This window comes from Coffea arabica, chromosome 2e (genome assembly GCF_036785885.1).
Source record: "Coffea arabica cultivar ET-39 chromosome 2e, Coffea Arabica ET-39 HiFi, whole genome shotgun sequence".
Taxonomy (NCBI): Eukaryota; Viridiplantae; Streptophyta; class Magnoliopsida; order Gentianales; family Rubiaceae; genus Coffea; species Coffea arabica.
Window position 1 is genome coordinate 4687970 of NC_092313.1, and position 21059 is coordinate 4709028.

Below are 21059 nucleotides of genomic sequence, written 5' to 3' on the forward strand. Positions count from 1 at the left end.
AGTGGTTAATAGAAGGGCATTTGGGAAAAAAATCATGAAACTCAACCGAAAAAAAAATTTAAATAAGAAATAGTAGTAATTGTTCGGAACTCCTTTTCATTTCTTTACAAAGAAGTTCTCTAACGGATGCTTATTTATTATTAACACGTTTATATTAAATTTAACTTGTCGTATGAACGTACACAAACCACATTTTCCATATCTACACACATTTTCAAATTAATTATATTTTTATAATAAAATTAACACTTGAGACCTCTTTTCAATTTTAACCAGAGCACCTATCAGCAAACCCATTTTCCAAATCCTGAATCTCTGTGTATGAAACGTATGGTGGAAAGCGCCCCCTCGTGGAATGGATAAAATGCGAAAGTCGGCGTAATGTTGGACTTCAACAGCAAACTCAGGTGAATAGATTTCTTTCTTTGTTTGCAAGCGTTACAGAGTAAAAGGTGAAAGGCGGATTAGCCGAAACAAGCGTTATAACGGTCGGAAGGCATATTATTCTAATCTCCCACGATAATCGAGTTCCCAAAAACCACCAACCTTGGCTTTGGTGCCCACTTAAAAAGAACTAAGGGCCTGTTTGGAACCTGAGTTTTTTGGGAGTTTGTCTAAAACTTTACTGTAGTGCACTGTAGAAGTTTTTGAAAAAATTTTGTAGAAATTTTTGTAAGGTGAAAAATTTTGTAGAAGTTTTTATAAAGTGAAAAATTTCTTTTTTCTTTTTTTTTTCCTTTTCTATTTTTTTTCTCTTTCCCTTTCTTTTTCTTTTTCTTTTTCTTTTTCTTTCCTCTTTCTTTTCTTTCTTCTCTTTTTCTTTTTTTTTCTTTCCTCTCTCTTTTCTTTCTTCTCTTTTTCTTCTTCTTCTTCTTCTTCTTCTTCCCCGTTACCTCCGCCACCCCCAGCAGCCTGCCAGCAACCGCCACCCCTCTCCTCCCTTTCCCCTTCTCCTCCCCTCCCCCAGCCGCCCCCTCTGCCCCGCCTTCCCCCTCCCCCCGCAGCCCCCCTCTGCCCCTTCCCCCTCCCCCCGCCTTCCGCCTTCCCCCTGCCCCTGCCCCTGCCCCCCTCTGCCCCTCCCCACTCCCCCCGCCTTCCCCCTCCCCCCGCCGCCCCCTCTGCCCCTTCCCGCTCCCCCCGCCGCCCCCCTCTGCCCCTTCCCCCTCCCCCCGCGCCCCCTCTGCCCCGCCTTCCCCCTCCCCCTGCAGCCCCCCTCTGCCCCTTCCCCCTCTCCCCGCCTTCCGCCTTCCCCCTGCCCCTGCCCCCCTCTGCCCCTTCCCACTCCCCCCGCCTTCCCCCTCCCCCTGCCGCCCCCCTCTGCACCTTCCTGCTCCCCCCGCCGCCCCCCTCTGCCCCTTCCCCCTCCCCCTGCCGCCCCCCTCTGCCCCGCCACCCCCGCCTTCCCTGTCCCCTTCCCGCTTCTCATCCTCTTTCTTTTCTTTCTTTTTTTTTCCCACAGAGAGGTGGGAATGGTGCCGGACGTTGAGAGAAAAAAAAAAGACAAGAGAGGATGATGGCAGGGGAGGAAGAGGGGGAGAGGGAAAAAAGGGGGAAAAAAAAAGAAGACTGGCACCGGCACCGGAAATTGACGCGGGAACCGGCGACAGAGCCGGCAATGGAGGTGGTGGTGGGAGAGGAATAAGAAGAAAAGGGGAAGGAAATTTTTTTTTTTTGTTGTGTTTTGGATATTTTAAGTGTGTAGGTTAAAAATTTTGGTAAGTTTTTTGGGGTTCCTGTAGCACAAGTTGTTAAAAAATTAGTTTTATACAAACTTGGTAAAAAACCAAGCTTCCAAACAGGGCCTAAGTCTCTCTTTGAACTATAAGCTGGGGGTTTGAATCCCGTTTGTAGTGGAAAAATTCAAAAGAGATGTACAAACACTTATTTGATTCAGTCGAATTTGTACATCTACTAGTTCCTTATCCAGTTTCTTTAGGTTTAAACTCCTACTCCGTGTATGTTGATTTTGTATATTTACTAAGTTCCTTATATAGCCTCTTTAGGCTCCCTTACACTTTACATTTGCAGTGAAAAAATTCAAAAGATATGTACAAACACTCATTTGATTCAGTCGAGTTTGTATACCTACTAGTTCCTTACACAATTTCTTTAGGTTCTAGTGTTCCTTACGCAATTTCTTTAAACTCCTACTCTATGTATGTTGATTTTGTATATCTACTAAGTTCTTTGTATAGTCTCTTTAGACTCCCCAACCATTTACATAATTTATTTAGATTTCTCCTTCGTATATATTGGGTTTGCATATCTACTAGTCCAGACTCCTCTTTTGTGTATATTGGATTTGCATAGCTACTAGTCCCTTATATAATTTTTTTAGGCTCACCATTTACACAGTCTCTTTATTGTAAAATATGATAGATTAGGTTTAGGGTTGCAAACGAGCCGAATCAAGTCGAGTTTGGTCTAATCGAGCCGAGTCTCGACATAATTTCATTGAACTCGAATTCGAGCTCGAGCTCGACGAGCTGACAATTTCAAACTCGAGCTCAAGCTCGAAGAAATAAAAAATAATTATTTTATTTTTTAAAAAATAAATAAAATAATATTTTTCCTTAATAAATAATAAAATATTAAGGATATATATGTAATTTTACTATTAAAATTTAAAAAATATAAAAAATATATATACTTAAAATAAAAAAAAATATATATATATACTTAAAAAAAAAATTTAAAATATATATATATATATATATATATATATATATATACTCTAGCTCGCGAGCCGAGCGAGCTAACGAGCTTAATATTTTGAGTTCGAGTTCGACTCGAGCCAGCTCGAACTCGACGTGAGCGGCTCGATTCGTTTGTAGGTCTAATTAGGTTATAACCCCTTATAGGATATTTTTAGACCCCATTGCCCCGTACACAGTCTTTTTAGACTTCTCATTCCTATAGAATAGAATATATTAGATTATAAGAATATTATCGTTGCGGCAAAAAAAATTAATAATTGAGTCCAAAAAAAATAAAAAAAGAAAACACTATCCATTAGGCGTACAATTTAATATCATTCTCCCAAAACTTTTTTTTTTTTGAGGAAATTTTTCCAAAACTTATGTGCAAGAATAAAAGATGGCACACCAATGTTTGGTTTAACTCCAATATGAGGATTAAAAGAGGCTCATCTTCCCTATATGACAGACTTGTATATCTACTAACCCCTTAAATAGCTTTTTTAGGCTTCCCTGCCTCTTACACATCCTTTTTAATCTCTTCATTTCTGTAGAATATGTTAGATTATGGTAAGAAAAAATAATTGAATTCCCAAAAAAAAAAGAAAAAAAGAATCCATTGTCCATTAGCGTACGATTTAATGTCAATTCTTTTTTTTTTTAATATCAATTCTTCAAAAACAATTTTTTTTTGAGGAAATTTTCCCAAAACTTGTGCAAGATTAAAAGATGGCGCACCAATGTTTGGTTTAACTCCAATACGAGGATTTTTTTCGCTGCTTCTTGTCCCTGTTTTGGTCAGCGAATATATGTCTGCGCGTGGATTCCAATATCACCCGTATCGTTTACTGTGCATGAAACCACGCACGCGAAATAAAATAAAATAAAAAGGAACCCTTAAAGCCAATCTCCTAAGTTTTCATCGAATTCATCTTCCATGAAGTGTATATCACTAATTTATCCCGAAACAGACTTTTCTGCTTTTTTTTTGTCTCCTAATAAATTACCCCACTAGGCAATAGTATACTTACATCTTATTATGCTTCAACTTAGCGTAGGACGTGATCTTCTGGCATCATTGTTCCATGTACAAAATTAACCAAAATGTGGATGAAATACCTTTTACTGCTAAATCGTTGTTAGAGTTTTGAAATTGGCCAATGAGAAGGGGCCAAAAAAAAATTAAAATTTCTTATGTGTATAAGTAATTCTACTACTTTTTTTTTTTCTCCTGCTCGACAAAAACGAGAACAAAAAAGAATCGGAGTATATAGACAAGTACACTAAACAGCTACAGTAACATATTGTCTTATAACCTGCTAAGTGCTAACACGAGTTGATAATGTACAACCCTTTCACGAAAAACATGTATGTTTGAATCTCGTTATTATGATAATGTTATAATCATGTTAGTAGGGCGATTTATAAAAATTTTGTAAGTGATCCATGCTGAAATTAAATCAATGTGAAAATTATATTGGTGGGCAATACGTAAAATCTCTGTAAATGATGTAGAATCTGCCAAAATTTTTATTAAGAAAAAAAAAAAAAACTCAACCTGGGTGACAAATTAAAAAGTCATTGGCCTACACAAACAGACAGCAAGTACTACCTCATGGTAACCGTTCTCCTCCCTGGCAATTTAATGGATATCGAAAGGTAACCATCAACACTTTATTACTACTAGTACATTTATAGCAGAAAAGGACCCTTTACATGTTTTCTCTTGAATACTCAAAAAGATGCATAATTATCCGCCAAAATATGATGAATCCTAGAATCCATTTTGGAGATTCACCAGCAGCAATTGCCATCCCAGGGGATCTGGTGCCATAAGCTGGTCATTTTCACTATAGATGCCGATGGATTAGGCCGCAGTAACCACTAATTTAATTTGAAAGAACAGTGACAGCTTAAAAGAAAAAACTAGAAAAAGGCAGTCTTTTAAAGAAACAGAAAAAGCATGCAAAGTGGCAGTTATGGGCAAAGTGGGCTAAAGGGAATATGAAAACCTGGAAAAAAGCGAGCTTTTTTCCCATCAGTTTTGCTTTGCTTTAAAGACGGATGGTAAAACGTTGAAGCCGTGAAGAATGAAAACAAGCAAGAAATCAAAAAGGAGTTAGAATAAAAGTTGGTGAACAGCAAAATACTTACAAGCATGTAATGTTTGCATAAATAGGTTGGGGTTGAGGTCCATGTTCTAATCACGTGGTGCTGTCTTTAAAGGAGATATTAGTACTAATCAAGTAGTGTGCCAGATTTTTACTCGGACACATCTTTTCAATCTCTATGGGGCTTTGCTCTTTCTCCATCACCAGATTTTGAAGCTAACCTCCAATATTGGTACGTGCTCAACTATTTTTGAAGATTTGAAAGCTCTGCCTTGATGTTATTGTCTTGATGTTATTTCCAATCTTTTTTTTTGGATACATTTCCAATCACTTTTCATCTTTTGTTGTTTTCTGTTCAGTTCAGCTGAGTATGGTAGGTAAAGATGGACCCATTTTCCATTCCGCACAAAGATCACTACCCCCCCCCCCCCCCCCTTCCTCTCCCCCGCTTCTAGCTCTTTAGTCATTGCGGCTATTTTTCCAAGCTTCCGGAGCTTCTTTGCATTCTTTTTTTTTTTTTGGGGATAAATTGGTTTTATCCTCTTCAGGTTGGTTGGTTGGTCGGTGTTTGGGCTATCAGGCACCCTTTAATGTTTTTGTACACAAACACACACTTACTGTTCATAAAATATATTATTATATTGTTTTGGTGCACAGTGTTGGCACATACAGAAGGGAATGGGGTAGGGGGGTGAGGATGCAAAGTATGTGCGTTTTATGGTCCTGAAGATCGCCTTCATTCCCGTGGGGCTCAACTTGGCATGATTGTGTTATCACTATTACCCCCTTTTTTTCTTTTTTTGGTTTGATGAGCTCAAGTTGGTGTGGTTGATTTGGTAATGTAACTGTCTTCACCTTATGTGATTAGTGCCCGGTCCTTGTCAACATTATGCAATCTCTCTTGGTTTAGAGTGATTTCAATTTTTGCATCAGTTGTTCAATGTCCTAATCTGGATGAACCGTTAGTGATACTGTAGTTTCCAATTTTCATGCCATTCTCTCTCTCTTGCGTCTAGTGTTTTCTGACTGGCTTGCTTCCTTAATCAAGGTGCTATAGGCGAGGAAGTTATCTGCCACTTTCCTTTACTTTTTTTTCCCAGAGAAGTGAAGTAAAAAGAATGCTAGAGAAGTGAAGTAAAAAGAATGCTTGTAAAGTGAAGGTGTGTTCCCCCCTTCAGAATCAGCATTCTTTCAATATTATGACTTGTATGGGTATTACTTAATTGTTTGCTGTTAGTTTTATTTAGCTTGTTGAAGGAAAAGTTGATGAGAGGTTCAGTTTGCTGCGGGGTTTCGTGTAGGTCTTTTTTGTGGATTCTGCAAAAGTGTATCTATATGTATGCACGCGCAGGGGATTTTTGAAGCGTGGGCAAATGTTTCTTGTTTTGTATCTTATCTATTTGCAGTTGGGAAATTGAATATAACAAGTGTCGTTTCATTTAGGGATTCTAATATCATCATATATGATGTTCTTATAGTGAGCATCTGCATCCATCTTTGTCAATCATCAGCAACCGTATAGACCACTGACATATAAGCTCCATGGATCTTGATTGTGGAAGGTGTTGGAGCACCTCAAAGGTTGGTCCTTGCTGAATCCGAAGTTTCTGGTAGCAAGTTTAAGATCTATCGGAATGTTGTTGTCATCTCTAACTGTGCATTTTCTATCACTTTCTTGCGTATTTGGATATCAGAAGACCTCTTGGAAAAATACGTTGCTATTAGCCTATCAAAGTCTTGGTGTAGTATATGGGGACCTGAGCATTTCCCCTCTCTACGTGTACAAGAGCTCATTTGCTGAAGATATTCAACATTCAGAGACAAATGAAGAAATTCTTGGCGTTCTTTCTTTTGTGTTTTGGACTTTAACTCTCGTTCCTCTGTTCAAGTATGTGTTCGTAGTTCTGCGAGCTGATGACAATGGAGAGGGTATGTTCCCAGTGCTGAAAAAGAGCAGTTAAAAGGCATGCTAGTGAGTTAGTGATTTAATTGAAGTTCTGTCACGATGTTGCAGGTGGTACTATTGCTCTCTATTCACTAATTTGCAGGCATGCCAAAGTAAGCCTTCTCCCCAACCGCCAAGTTGCTGATGAAGCTCTTTCTACATATAAACTTGAACACTCACCTCAGGCAAAGAATAGCTCCAGAGTGAAACTTTTGCTTGAGAAGCACAAATCCTTGCACACAGCTTTATTGATTTTGGTACTCCTAGGCACTTGTATGGTCATTGGAGATGGGCTACTCACTCCAGCTATATCTGGTAAATATTCTTCATGGTACATATCCTTCATGGAGCAGCAGTGATTCAAACACTGATGCTAACTGTTTGTTTTTTGTAGTTTTCTCTGCAGTTTCTGGCCTTGAGCTATCCATGTCAAAAGATCGACACCAATGTAAGCTTTTTCTTATGTTACTTAGAAGCTTCCTTCCTTATATAGGTATTCCAATGGCTGCAGACTTAATTGTAATTGATAGGTAGACCAGTATGGTAATGTATGGTTGTGGACTGAAAAAGAGGAATATATTAATTTATTATTTGTTCAGATTCCAATCTTTTCTACAAGTTAGAAACTTTGCCTGCTTTCTGGTTGATTAAAGTGATAAATTATAGTCATCTCAAGTAGACAGTAGTAACAGGTGGCACGATGATTGCCTTCTCCTCCCCCCCCCCCCCCCCCTCCTTCTAATTGATGCTGTGTCTTTACGGCTTTCTCATAATGCAGTTTGACTGGCAATTTTCCTCGAGAATTAAAACACATAATCACATGATGCATTTTGAGGCCTTTCCTTATGTCAGTATTTTTTAAGGTTTTACTCTTTTCAGGACAGCTAGTTAGGCAGCTGCTTCTAGGGGTAGGATGATGATATAAATGTTTTTGTTTGCTTTCTCTTTGTTACAAAGTGTATATATAACTGGAAAATGAGTTAGGGATCCTCTGTGAAGTTATGTTGTCTCAGACAAAGTGAAAATTCTAAAATTGAATCAATTTAGCCTGCCTGAGTTTTTAAATGCTTAATTTGCAGGTAAAAACATAGAACGGAATCTCTCTCCCTCTTTTGCTTGGTTCTTCTATTTGGAAACTCCACGTGTTTTGTTTAAAGAGTCCTGGGATGTTTAGCCTGTATCACATGGAGTTGTTCTGGATAGGATAACCAGTTTGATCATGCCATTTAGATGGAATACTGGGAGAACATATCCAGCTATCTCCTAAAGTGGTTTGGATGGTTTCCTGTCCTTGATTATACTGTTAACTAATTGGGACTGGGGCTAATTATGATTTTTTTTTCTTTTCACCAATATCACTGTTAGAATAGGATTTGACAATGAAAGTATTTGTTCTATATTACTGTTCGAAATACTCTTTTATACTCGAGAAACTTGAGAGCAATTTTGATATCAAAAGTCATCAGTACCTGTTGTTTGTTGTAGCAATGCAAATTTAGTCATCAGTACCTGTTGTAGCAATGCACATTAGGTATGACACTCCAAGGAAATCTGTTGAAACCTGCCTTGTAGGACACATTTTCTTTTTAAAGTTCAAGAATTCATGTAAATCCCATCTTGGAAACAAATTTCACCAACATGATTACATAAATTAGTGAGTCAAAAGTGGAAATATATTTTCGATCTATGAGATCTCAATAGATGTGACTAACATAGGAGAAAAGTTCTTAATGACAAATCTGAGAGTACGAGTTCCTTGGTTAATTTTTTGGCTGAACTCAAATTCTTCACAATCTGAAAACATTTTCCTTACCCCTAGGGTTGCAAGAACTAATCCAAGCCACAAGAGAAATCTTATCTTGTGTTTGACTGCTTGAAACAAGTTGCTGGTTGTGAGTTCATTCTTTCATATTGTACATCTGTGTCAAATTTTGGCTTGCAGATGCTGTGATTCCAATCACTTGCTTCATACTGGTGTGCCTATTTGCACTACAACACTATGGCACACATCGCATAGGATTCTGTTTTGCACCAGTGGTTCTCACTTGGTTACTATGCATTAGCGCTCTCGGTTTATATAACATCTTTCGCTGGAATCCACATGTCTACAAAGCTCTTTCTCCATATTACATGTTCAAGTTCTTGAAGAAGACAAGAAAAAGAGGTTGGATGTCTTTGGGTGGCATCCTTTTGTGCATAACAGGTAAAGCCTAAGTTAAAATTTTCATGTTACAAGAAATGTACATACCTTAATACACTTGGGGCTTTTGAAGTTAAATGACATCCGAGAGGGTATGATACTTTTTCTGAGACCTTAACCAATGAACGACTGACTCTAATTCTACTACTTGATATTTTGGAGATTATCAGTAAGATCTAGTGCTTCTGATCTTCTTTACTGTGGCATTTTCAGGCTCAGAAGCAATGTTCGCTGACCTTGGTCATTTTTCTTATACTGCAATTCAGGTACAATTGTTTGTTTAATATTCCTTAGTCCAGTCTGTCACAGCTCTAACTGGAGCCAATTCTCGCTTACATTCTGGAATAGTTATAAAACCTTCTTCTTCTGCAGATTGCTTTCACCTTTATGGTATATCCAGCTCTAATTTTGGCTTACATGGGTCAAGCAGCTTTCTTGTCAAAGCATCATGATACCAACTACCAGATTGGATTTTATGTGTCAGTTCCAGGTATTACCATCTCTTATAAAAATGTTAGCATTTTGCAGGGTCTATGTACAAAGAGGAAGAATTTCTGAGAGAAGAATACCATGAATACACGTGTGAGAGAGATCTAGGCACGTCAACTATCATATGGAATTTCTTTACTGTGGGTCATTTAATAGTTAATAGTTCATTATCATTGTTTCAAGTGATTGACGTACATGGGATAAGCTTACTTCTTGCCTGTTGTTTTCAAGAAACCCAACAAAACTTGTTGAATCACTATCATCATATAGGACAAACAATATCCAAATGTCTCTTTTTCTTTTCCTGTTACTGGACAGCAAACAGTTCTTTTGTTTTGTCAAGAAACAGTTGTTTTATTTCTTTTCTTTTTTACTCAAACCAATGACAAGTATAATGCATAGGATAAATTCTTCAGTCTGCAAAGGAAATGGTAGCACTAAAATTTCATTTCATTCAGAAAGGCTTGAACATTACCTTGGGTGTGGCAGTTCAGGCCACCAGAACCGTGTGCAATGTACATGAATAACATTCTGTTTTTTTATTTTCTCGATACAGAACATGTAAGGTGGCCAGTCCTTGTTATTGCCATCCTTGCTTCAGTGGTTGGAAGCCAGGCAATCATCAGTGGAACATTCTCTATAATCAACCAGAGTCAGTCGCTTGGTTGCTTTCCAAGAGTTAAGGTCATTCATACTTCTGATAAGATACACGGCCAAATTTACATCCCTGAGATCAATTGGACACTCATGATCTTCTGTATTGCTGTTGCAATTGGATTCAGAGATGTAAAACACATGGGAAATGCGTCCGGTAAGTCCGCTCACAATGGCTGATTATATATACTATCAAGCTGTCAGTTTATTGTTGCCTGCAGACTGCAAGGCTGCTTCCCTTCTGTATCAACTGTTAGATACAGAAAATGCTAAGGAACATTTGTATTTAAGTTGGTTAAAGATGTAGATTGCTCCTATAAAGGCAAGCTTCTAACTATTTAGTATTCAAATTCAACAATACCAACTAGCTAATTATCAGCATTTGCCTGAACTGACAAACACTGACCTGATCAGCTGAAGGTTGTTTAGGAAATTCTCCTTTTCTTCTCTAAAGAGAACCAATCTCAATTGGAAATTGCAAATGATATTAAATTATGAGCTTTGGTTGGAAGCATTTAACATTTTGTTGTTTATTTTTTGACTGTTGCAGGATTAGCAGTGATGGCTGTAATGCTGGTGACAACTTGCCTCACATCATTGGTCATCATACTCTGTTGGCATAAACCTCCAATTGTAGCCCTTTGCTTCCTCCTTTTCTTTGGTTCCATTGAACTGCTCTACTTCTCTGCCTCCCTCATTAAGTTTCTTGAAGGTGCCTGGCTTCCAATCCTCCTTGCACTCTTCCTAGTCAGTGTCATGTTTGTTTGGCACTATGCCACTGTCAAGAAATATGAATATGACCTCCACAACAAGGTCTCACTAGAATGGTTATTAGCCTTGGGCCCAAGTTTGGGCATTGCTCGAGTCCCTGGCATTGGTCTTGTTTTCACTGACCTAACATCAGGCATACCTGCCAATTTTTCACGTTTTGTCACAAACCTTCCTGCTTTCCACCGCGTTCTTGTTTTTGTATGCGTAAAATCAGTGCCTGTCCCCTTTGTACCCCCAGCTGAACGATATCTTGTGGGTCGCGTGGGTCCCCCGGGTCACCGATCCTATAGGTGCATAGTCCGATATGGTTACCGTGATGTTCACCAGGATGTCGACTCTTTTGAATCCGAACTGGTCAGTAAGCTGGCTGATTTCATCCGCTTTGACTGGTTTAAAGCACGTGGCATAATTGATACGTGTAATGAGGAAGATGGCTCTCGATCTGGTGCATCATCGGGTGATTACAAATTGGCAGTGATAGGAACGGTGGGTTTCGCTGGCACACCAGCTTTTGAGATTGAGGAAGACCTGCAACCAGCAAGCGTATCTGTTGGCTTCCCAACAATAGACAGTGTGACGGATGCAATAGAAATGGAACCAGTCGGTGTCGTTGAAAGAAGAGTTAGATTTGCTGTTGACTACGAGTCTGAAGCTGATTCACGGCCTGAAATGGACATCCAACTCCGTGAAGAGCTTGAAGATTTGTATGGAGCTCAACAAGCTGGGACTGCTTTCATCCTTGGTCACTCACATGTGAGAGCAAAACAAGGATCGTCTCTTCTTAAGAAGTTGGCAATTAATATTGGTTATAATTTCTTGAGGAGGAATTGCAGGGGACCAGATGTGGCGTTAAAGGTGCCTCCGGCCTCGCTCCTAGAGGTTGGCATGGTTTACGTAGTGTGAGCACTTTTGTGGAAGATGAAGTCCTGCTGTTGCTTGTAGTTGTGGCTTGTATTGTAGTCTGCTGTTACAAACCTTGTCTAAAGCAGGTGTAGAAGGTAGGTCATCGTACAGAACATGGGATCAGATAGGAAAAATGTTTTGGGAAAACTGTCTCCCCAAAAAGCGAAAATCTACTTGAAAGTTCGCGAATGTGATAACGGAAATGAAAGGGGACACAGAAAATGGGGAAAAAAAAAGGTGGGGTTCCTTGCGGCGGGTCACTTATTTTTCTTGGTAACTCGTTGTGCATGGCTACGTAAGAAATTTGCACGATTGGTATATTCTCTGAAACCGTGGCCTATCCTCTAATCAGAAAAATGCAACAAAAAACATTTTTAAAATGTTCAACTTCTATCTGAAATTCTGTACTACCAACTATCGAAGACGTTCCAACATGCATGGTAACAAAAAAAATCTAGAAAGAAAAAAACTCTTATCTTTAAAGTAGGGCTGTAAACGAATCGAACCGCTTGCGAGCGGTTCAAATCCAAATTCGAGTCAAGTTTGATCAATATCGAGTTCAAACTCGAGTTTAAAAATACTAAATTCGTTAGTTCGCGAGTCGATTCGCACTCGATTATATATATAATTTTTTTATTTTAATAGAAAAATTATATATATCTCTAATATTTTATTATTTATTATAAAAAATTATTATTTTATTTATTTTTTAAAAATAAAATAATTATTTTTTATTTTTTTAAACTCGAGTTCGAGTTTGACATTTTGAGTCCATTGAACTCGAACTCGAATTTGAGTTTTATAAATTATGTTGAAACTAAACTCAATTAAATCGAAACTCGACTCGACTCGATGAACTCCTACTTCAAAGAAATCCCTTACTTTTTTATTTTTTTTTATTATCTTTCTCTCTTGTAATTTGTTATGAGGAAGCCGAAGTTGCAAAACTAAACGCCAGAGAGTATATTTCTTGCATGTTAGACTATGTCAGCATGCTTGATGCTGGCGGTTGACACAGTAACAATCGACAGGCTGAGGACTTTCCCGTTCCAGTGAAGGGGTCAAATGAAGCCTAAAAGGCCACGTCGTCCTCCGATAACCACCACGAGCTCCCCCGAGTGGCAAATATGCAATCTTTAGACGGTAGGCTACTCCTAAATCACCCAAAACTCCACCAAAAGACAAAGCAAAATCACGCTGTAGTACATCCACGATCACACATTCGTCCCTTCCCTCCCCCAGCCAGTCCCACTTTTAAGTCTTTTAAACTTCTCTTTAAGGATTGCAGCGTCTAAAAGTTCTAGCAGGAGAACTTAAGCTGATTTGAATTTTAATAGTAAGGACTATTTTGAGTCGTAATAAAGAAAGACTCAAAGGACTTTGAGGCTCGAACTGAAGGAAAAATATGGGGCTAAAAGCACTTCCCCTGTCACCCTCTCAGAATGGGTTCCTGGGTAATGCAGCGGTTGCGCCAAAATTCTTCAGATACCATTCTAGCAGAAGCTGCAACTTCATTGCTGTTTCCGCCAAGAATGAGAGCGCTAGCACCGAAGAAGAAGCGGGCAACACAGAGAAGAAGCAGTCGCTGTTTTCAAGTGTGACAGAAGCTCTGGACTTTTCTCAGGTCCGATCAGCTAAGGATGCCGAGCTCTTGGAAGAAGCTAGCGAATCTACGCGCTCAGGTGGACGCATGAGTAGGGAACAGGTGAATTCTGAGTATACTAGTCATCAAGTTCTACGGCTCTTCCTTAATTTAATTTCAGCTTGCTGATTAACCAACCTCCCAAGTTCTATTCATGCTGCTGCTGCTATGGAATGTAATTATGAAATATGAAGAAACTTATTTATCTTGCACTTCATGATTTGTGATGCTAATATTTTGCTTAGTGGTTGCTAACACTTATAAATGACCTCTTTGTAGTATGGGGCTCTTAGAAGGAAAATCGGTGGAACATACAAAGATTTCTTCAAATCCTATATTGAAGGTAATTATGAACACTTTGAAATACGTATTTCTTGATTCCATGATAATCTGTTTTCCCCACTATTTGAAGCTTTCAGTTTATCGTCATCTATTAATAATTATAAATAAAAAAAAAACAGTGGATGGACAATACGTTGACGAAGGATGGGTTGACAAAACATGCAAAGTTTGCAAGAAAGATACCAGGGGTGAACCAAGGCAAGTGGATAAATTCGGGAGATACGTTCATGTAGAATGTCTTGAGAAGTCCAAGTCCGGAAATTTTTTCACAAGGCTCTTCTCCAGCTGACTTCTGGAAGAGGCACATCACCCTCAAGATTGCCCCCTCCTCCTGGGCTTAGGTTTTGACTAGGAGGGGAACACCGCGCGATGCGCGGTGTAATTTTCAAGTTTGCCCAGAAATGTTCAATTATTTAAACTGAGATATTCAATATAAAAAGTTACGTGAAGGTGCATCCAAATGTTTGTAATTATTTTTTGTAATTTTATTAAGCAATGAAGAGAGCCACAATTTCAGTCTGGTTGCTAAATGACAGTCATTTTTGGTATGCTGACTGATTTGGACAGCAATGGCAATGTCATTAGTTTGAAAATAATATAACACTGTGTAATGCTGCCTTATATTTTTTATGTGCACCAAAATCTGTGACTTTGTAGCTCAAAAAAAAAAAAAAAAAAGAGAGCAGTGTAGTATTGCAGCAAGGCTTAGTCTTATTTTTAGACTCTGATACAACCAATCCACTATTTTCGTAATTGCATCAAATTAACCCAAAGACTGAAAGAAAGACCCATTACTTTGTAGTACAATAACCAAAATGGCTTCATTAGCTTGTAACTTCCAGAAATCTATGGAAAGCAAAAGAATTGTGCTCACATATCAACCGTAGTGAGATGAACTGCATTTGACCAAAAATGGAGGAGGATTACCTAATGCAGGTGTATCTTCTCAATACATCAATAGCATAGGGGATGGTCAACTACTCAATACACAAAAAAAAAAGGAAGTTTCACAGGCCTCGATGCAATTCTACCCTTGATCATTTGATGCATGTCAACAGCCAGAATCCCGTAAAAGGAAAGACAAGCACATGAGATAATGTAAAAGCCTGCATTTATGAAACTTACGACCAGTAGACTGCATTCCAGAGGTTCTCATTACACATCAAAGCTGTTCCAGCTCAAAAAGGAATATAAGAAAAAGAAGAAAAAAGAAATGCACAGTGTAGTATTGCATCAAGCCTTTTCCTTGTTATTAGAATCATACACTTCAAAATAACCGAAAGACCGAAAAATGCATTACTTTGTAGTACAATAACTAAAAAGGTTTTCATTAGCATATAACTTCAAGAAATCTAATGAAAATAAACTGTGCTTACATATCAACCTTAGTGGGATAAATTGTATTTGATCAAAAAAGGAGGAGGATTATTAATATAGGCCATACTTCTATCCTCTCAATACATCAGTAGCAAAAGGGATGGTCAAACTCTTGGCACAAAATAACTCATCCAGTTACACAAGATTTTAAACCAAATAAAAATATTATGATAACACCATCCACGTGAGATATAATGCATCAAGAGCTGACATACATATACAGCATGTAATGCAAAGATCAGATAGCTACAGTTAGTGCAAAATCTAGTATCCAGGGTCATACGCTTCAAGGCTTTGATCTTGATAAAGTTTCAAGGGTGGCCGATTCTGCTTCCCACATAAATAAACACGTAGTTTTGTTAATCAAATGGCAGAGGCATTCTTGAGTGGTACTGCAAAAATCCACTTCATACAGTTAAATATTAGTAACAATTACCACATTCTTCAAAAATATATCATAGATTTTTTTCTTTTATCATTGTCACTTCCATTTTAATCTAACTTTTTTCACTTACAGGAACATCAACATTAGCGCCTATCTATGCAATTACCTATATGGCAGACAAGTTTTTTCCATATAATTATCCCTGAAGGCAAAAGTATGGGGCAAAGGATTTTGTACAATTCATAGGTCGGGCCATACTGCACCAGTGTAGCCAAAGAATAAACGAACAATCTTCAATTACAATATAAAACATGCAATAACTACAAATGAACAATTTTCCATTACATTATTATATACACAATATAGACACTGTTGTAAAAAAAAAATTCCATTCATAGAGATGGTTATATTAAACCGAAAGGTGAAAGAAAAAAAGTTAGAATCAGCATCTTAAAAGTAGTAGAAGGCCATTATTTGCTTTATTATATGCCGATAATTTTAATACCTAATTCCATCATGAAGAGCCCGGTATCCATCTAATTTAACACCAAATAAGGACACAAAGAAATGGTTCGCAAGTTAAATAGTAGAAAAGATAATTAACAGAAACTTAATCATTTTCTCATAATTAACAGAAACATAATCAACAGAGACATCTACTAATTATTAGTATACAAGCACATCTATTTGACTAAGATATTTTTTTAAATAAAGTGTAAACAGCTTACTTGTCTAAAGCTGAATTATGCTAAAAGGCCAAAGCTTGGGCTTAGACTGACTGGTACTAAACGAAGCATTACCCCTATAAAATTCAACCCAAAAGTTAACAACAATAAACAGGAGCAAAAATAAATTGTTCATATGCAAAATGGAAACAAGTAGAAAAAAAGAAGGCTATAAAATGTTACACAAAGATAATCACCAAGTTTTTAGCCAAAGACATTGTGCTAAAATTTAAACAACCCATGAATCCAAAACTATATGGTCAAAGAAGGAAAAGAGATCTAGGGATTTTTTCTTCTAAATAATAGGTTTTTTTGGTAAACATACACCTTTCGTAACAGCATTTGTGGCCAAAGTGTTATCTACCAACCAATCTAACAAATTTTGCCACTTTAACCTCCTTTCCCACAATTAGTTGAAAATTATTCAAAACTATAATTAAAAACTTCAAACTAAAGTCATCAAAAGATGAAATAAGTTCAATTCCATTGGAAATTGACAATGGCAGAGACATGAAAAAGAAACAAAGAAAATTAACAATTTAAGTTATTTTGAAAATCCCAAGCAACAACTAAACAAGAGCTGGGAAATTTGAGCATATAACATGTCGAGTGATAACCAATGCAATCTTGATTTTGAGCTCCAAGACTCCAAATGATCAAGTAATATAGTACAGCATAAACTGAAAAGCATGAAACTTTTGCACTAAAAGCCAAAGCCAACAGATGAGATAACTTATTTATGGCTTGGTTCCTAAGCTTAAATGACACCACAAATACAGCAATAATAAAAAAACAACAGCCTCATCAATCCATTTTAGCTGCGAGGAGTAAAGACAAGTTACATTAAATAGCTATCAATGATACAGTCAACCAAACACAGTAGCTCTAGTATGGTAAAAGAATATTGAAATGGTCAAATAATAGTGAATTTCCCAAAGAATAGGAAACTTAAATGACCAATGCCTATGTTAGCGCCAAGTAACCCAAGGGTCTTTTCTTGAAACTCAATCTCTAGCTTTTTCTTAACATTTTAATCATTACAGTAATGACCATAATCATTTCAGTATCAGTATTTCAACTTGCACTTTTTCGCACACCTTTCTTCTTTTCTTTTACGTCCCTCCTCACACTGCCAATGCCTCTCATCCTTTTTTCAACAAGTTTATACCTATAAATATTGAAGTTCAAGAAATGAACCCAAAAGGTTAAAGATGAAATATACAAATTTATTACCAAGTAAAACTTACTCTAACAACAAAAGTGTAATCAATCTATAAAATTAATCAATGAAAAGAAACTAATGATTCGTTATTCAAAAGCCCATCAAAAGAAGATGACATTTTCACACTACAAAATAGTCTATCTAGATAGCCAAATAAGGAAGCTGACATGCTATGGAGTTCCAAATACGGATGTGCACAATATCTGCTCAACCAAGTCACCTAGTTTAAGGTATTCTCACATATCAATTAAACAGAACCTGAATTAATTAGAACTTATACTATCATTAAAACCCAAAAAAGGAAAAACAACAATAAAAGGTGAACAAACACCTACTTAAAGGCTATCTTCACCATTTGTTTATTCCTGGACCACAAATAAAGATTGCTTCTTCCTGTAGTGGATACCAGAAAAAGAAGAAAGAAGAAAGAAAAGGTCAGAGATAAAAATCTGACGGGGAAAAATTTATCCCTGAGAAATTGCAAAGGCAAAGTACCTTCGGTTGTGTAGACAATCATCTCTCTAGTCTTACTCTCAAACATATACTACTTTAGAAATATTGACTTGTCCTAAAAGATGCAGAGACAGAAATTGCATGAAGACCAGGTCTCATATTCAGTGAAAAAACAAGCAAAGAACAAAAGGATTCAACTTTTAACTGAGCAAAAAATGATTCCTGAACCAGCTTAGAGGTTTCTTCGGAAAATCTTTAAACTTCTCTGTAAAAGTCAAAGTGAAAAGTCTTAAACTCGACCCTTTTGTTCCATATTAGTTAATGTTATTTATCATTTAGCTTCTGATTTAACAGATGCACTTGATATAATTTTGGCAGATTTCATTTTGACAGGTAAAAGGATTCACTCAAAGCTAGTATTTAAGAGAAGAATATTAAAATCTAAAAACAAAAGGCCCAAAGTACCGTGAAAAAAATAGGAGCAGGAGTTTTACCACAATTTTTTGCCATCCTCCACAAATTTCTGTCATAGAGGGAAAGAGGGAAGGTCACAAATTGAAAAGGGAAACAAACCAGAGCAAAAAACTTGTGGGCTAAAAAGTTTCTTACCACAGAGGTTGTTCTTCCTTTTCTTCCTCACTCTGTAAAAATGCAAATTGTAATATGAAAGTATAAACGAAGTAAAAAGACGGGAAAAATCACAGATGAATGTGCGCCAAGAAAAGAAGCAATCAGTGTTTCTACAACAGGGGCTCTAGAATGCATAGGTGTTTTAGGGATTAAATGCTTCTAGAATGCTTTAAGAAACCACTATAACTGATACTTTCTGTCAAACAGCACCAGAAAAAATGTTTATAGAGGAAAACATTGATGTTCATGCCTATTTTTTAGCTAAAATCTAATAAATTCATCTTCCTTTCTATAAAAATAATAGTATAATCCAATAAAATAAAATATAAAATAAAAACTTCAAGTGATTTGAGAGTAGAGACCGAAATTAAAAGGACGAAGGTTTTATCGGCAAAAAATAAATAAACAAATAAATCAATAGATAAATAAAGCAGAACAGACCTTTGGAGGACAGAAAAGGATGGAATATATCCACAAGTACTTGCATTTGCATCCCATAAAAGTTTTCATCTTTTTCCTGCAAAGATAATACTATAAAAATTAGGAAATCGGATAAATAAAACATAAGAGACATAAAATAAAATAAAAAATCTTAAGATATAAAGATTAGAAGATCAAAGTTCTTATCGCTAAGAAAATAATTGACTAACAGAGATATTAAACCAAGCTTTATTAATTTTTAAGCAAATAAAGACCATTGGAAGAACAGAGAAAAGTTGAGTAACTCTACAAGTTATTTGTACCTCATCTCATCTAAAAAGATCAGAAACAAAAGCTAGAAAATTGAAGATCATCTGTGGCTGTTGTTGACCTTAATTTTTAGAGAAAACAATACAGAAAAAATCGGAGAGGTATGGAAGAATTGTTGGTCCGCCGGTGACTTCTCTCTCACCTTTTGCTCCGTTTCTACTTCCCTATTACACCTGCACACGAGCACCTGGAACTTCCCCTCTCCGTCGGAAAATGGGAAATAAGGTTACCATCCTAGAAAACAGGACTTGGTTCAACATAGAAATCAAGATGTGGGTGGATGGCTCTAGGCCTGATAGGTTCAGGAAAATTGTTAGGATCGAACCAGGCAGATCTATAAGAGTAAAGGCCTCAGCTTTCAACAGCGATGATGATCCGGGCGGCCCTGAATGTGTCATGCTACTGGTTTATGCAAATGGAAGTTGGACAGGAAAATACCTTCTTCCTCAGGACTTGTTCGCTTATGCGGCTGTCTTCTGCTATAGGAACCAACATGGTCAAGTCGTTCTTCGAGCCAAGAGAGCAAACTTCAACCTCTTTGCAATCGTACAGAAATCAGAAGAGGAAGAAGATAAGAATTTGATGGTAGTAATCCTCGAGCCACTAACCAACCTTCAATTGATGTGATTTTCTCTGCTACTGCACGTCTTAGATTGAATCCAGTGGATAATAGGTTGAGCTCAGCAACAAACAACGGTGCATCTGTTTTTTAAAAGAAGGGCAAAATCGTAAAACCATGGAAACCCACATTGAGCCCATCACTTTCGTCTCAGCAAGTCAGCACATTGAGCCACATTGAACTCAGCAGGTCAGCTGGTCTTCATTTTCGTCTTTCGGACAAAAAACAGTTGCACTTCTCCTCCCAGTGGACAAAAGCAAGAATCTGAATTCTCCTCCCAGCGAAAGCACGCGAGCCCCACGCGATGGACGACGACCCCCCAGCGAATGAAATGTAGCCACATCAGCACAACCAGCAAGACAAGAAGAATTACACTTCCCAGCAAGAGCACACGAGGCCCACGCGATTGACGGCCAAATCTCAGCCAAAAAACCGAAGGTCCTTCTTCTTCTTCTCTTGGACAAAAGCAAGAGAAGAAGAATTACACTTCCCAGCAAGAGCACACAAGTCCCACGCGATTGACGACCAAATTTCAGCCAATAAAAGTCAGCCACGTCAGCAGAACAACCACCACCCTCAACAATCCCATTCGCGCTTTTACTATATAGGTTGATTAACCTATTTCCATATGGACACAATAGTTGTACGCTTCGTATATTGAAATCGCAGTTCAGGCATGTTTGAGTGAAATCAGCTCCTAAACATTTGTTTTTTCCCTTCTAATTTTGGTGGGCTCTGCATGGGTTGAGGCTGGATGAACTTCTTAAGCATTTTGTAAGTTTCATTTTTGTGTGGAGTATCTATGGAGTCCAAACTTACTCTAATAATTTTAGATTCTTCACTCAGTCTAAAATTTTTGAATTGTGGCATGTTCATGCAATGATACGAAGGTTATGATACATGACTAACACAACGGAAAAAATTTGCATCTTACTCGAAGAACACCAACGATGAGCGGAGCCAATTGGAATTTTCATTAGATATATAGGTCATCCTAAATGTTGAGCATGTTGACCCCTCTAGGTGGTTTTGGGAAAAAAAAAAAAAAAAAGGGTAGACACTAACCCTACACCAGAAAGGTTTGATACATAGTAAATTGTCTTCGTGTAAATTTTGGTATCAAAATCAATGCATAGAAAGATTGA

The 21059-nt window shown here is 37.5% G+C and overlaps 2 protein-coding genes and 1 long non-coding RNA gene across 23 annotated transcripts; 2 read left to right on the forward strand and 1 right to left on the reverse strand.

Moving 5' to 3' along the window:
• Positions 1 to 4625: 4625 nt before the first annotated feature.
• Positions 4626 to 12046, forward strand: LOC113730261 (potassium transporter 2-like). Of its 10 annotated transcripts, XM_072078300.1 has the most exons (12): positions 4626 to 5039; positions 5167 to 5180; positions 5856 to 5967; positions 6286 to 6388; positions 6502 to 6736; positions 6822 to 7067; positions 7147 to 7200; positions 8695 to 8955; positions 9166 to 9218; positions 9325 to 9442; positions 9998 to 10252; positions 10646 to 12046. In XM_072078300.1, exons 4-12 carry the CDS (start codon positions 6350 to 6352, stop codon positions 11767 to 11769), a joined length of 2385 nt encoding a protein of 794 aa, XP_071934401.1. In that variant the 5' UTR covers positions 4626 to 5039; positions 5167 to 5180; positions 5856 to 5967; positions 6286 to 6349; the 3' UTR covers positions 11770 to 12046. The 10 variants fall into 10 exon arrangements, with proteins under 10 accessions (XP_071934401.1, XP_071934399.1, XP_071934403.1 ...); XM_072078298.1 differs by lacking the exon at positions 5167 to 5180; XM_072078299.1 differs by lacking the exons at positions 4626 to 5039; positions 5167 to 5180 and adding an exon at positions 5273 to 5643.
• Positions 12047 to 12932: 886 nt separating this feature from the next.
• LOC113725291 (uncharacterized) lies at positions 12933 to 14283 on the forward strand. Its single transcript, XM_027248384.2, has 3 exons — positions 12933 to 13474; positions 13691 to 13754; positions 13873 to 14283. Exons 1-3 carry the CDS (start codon positions 13175 to 13177, stop codon positions 14040 to 14042), a joined length of 534 nt encoding a protein of 177 aa, XP_027104185.1. The 5' UTR covers positions 12933 to 13174; the 3' UTR covers positions 14043 to 14283.
• Positions 14284 to 15106: 823 nt separating this feature from the next.
• Positions 15107 to 20143, reverse strand: LOC140036523 (uncharacterized). Of its 12 annotated transcripts, none has more exons than XR_011840098.1 (5): positions 19734 to 19901; positions 19438 to 19529; positions 18987 to 19062; positions 18525 to 18556; positions 15107 to 18438 (listed from the first exon to the last, which is right to left on the reverse strand). It is a non-coding gene; the product is annotated as an uncharacterized lncRNA (long non-coding RNA). The 12 variants fall into 12 exon arrangements; XR_011840102.1 differs by having other exon boundaries at positions 19357 to 19529; XR_011840096.1 differs by having other exon boundaries at positions 19438 to 19587.
• Between the last annotated feature and the right edge of the window lie 916 nt (positions 20144 to 21059).

Excerpts from the sequence above, each read along its gene's own strand:
- LOC113730261 (XM_072078300.1), top strand. The coding sequence starts at position 6,350 with ATGGATCTTGATTGTGGAAGGTGTTGGAGCACCTCAAAG. Across the intron at positions 6,737-6,821 it reads AGCTGATGACAATGGAGAGG|GTGGTACTATTGCTCTCTAT; the intron begins GTATGTTCCCAG and ends ACGATGTTGCAG. Across the intron at positions 7,201-8,694 it reads GTCAAAAGATCGACACCAAT|ATGCTGTGATTCCAATCACT; the intron begins GTAAGCTTTTTC and ends TTTGGCTTGCAG.
- LOC113725291 (XM_027248384.2), top strand. The coding sequence starts at position 13,175 with ATGGGGCTAAAAGCACTTCCCCTGTCACCCTCTCAGAATGGGTTCCTG. Across the intron at positions 13,475-13,690 it reads GACGCATGAGTAGGGAACAG|TATGGGGCTCTTAGAAGGAA; the intron begins GTGAATTCTGAG and ends ACCTCTTTGTAG. Across the intron at positions 13,755-13,872 it reads CTTCAAATCCTATATTGAAG|TGGATGGACAATACGTTGAC; the intron begins GTAATTATGAAC and ends AAAAAAAAACAG.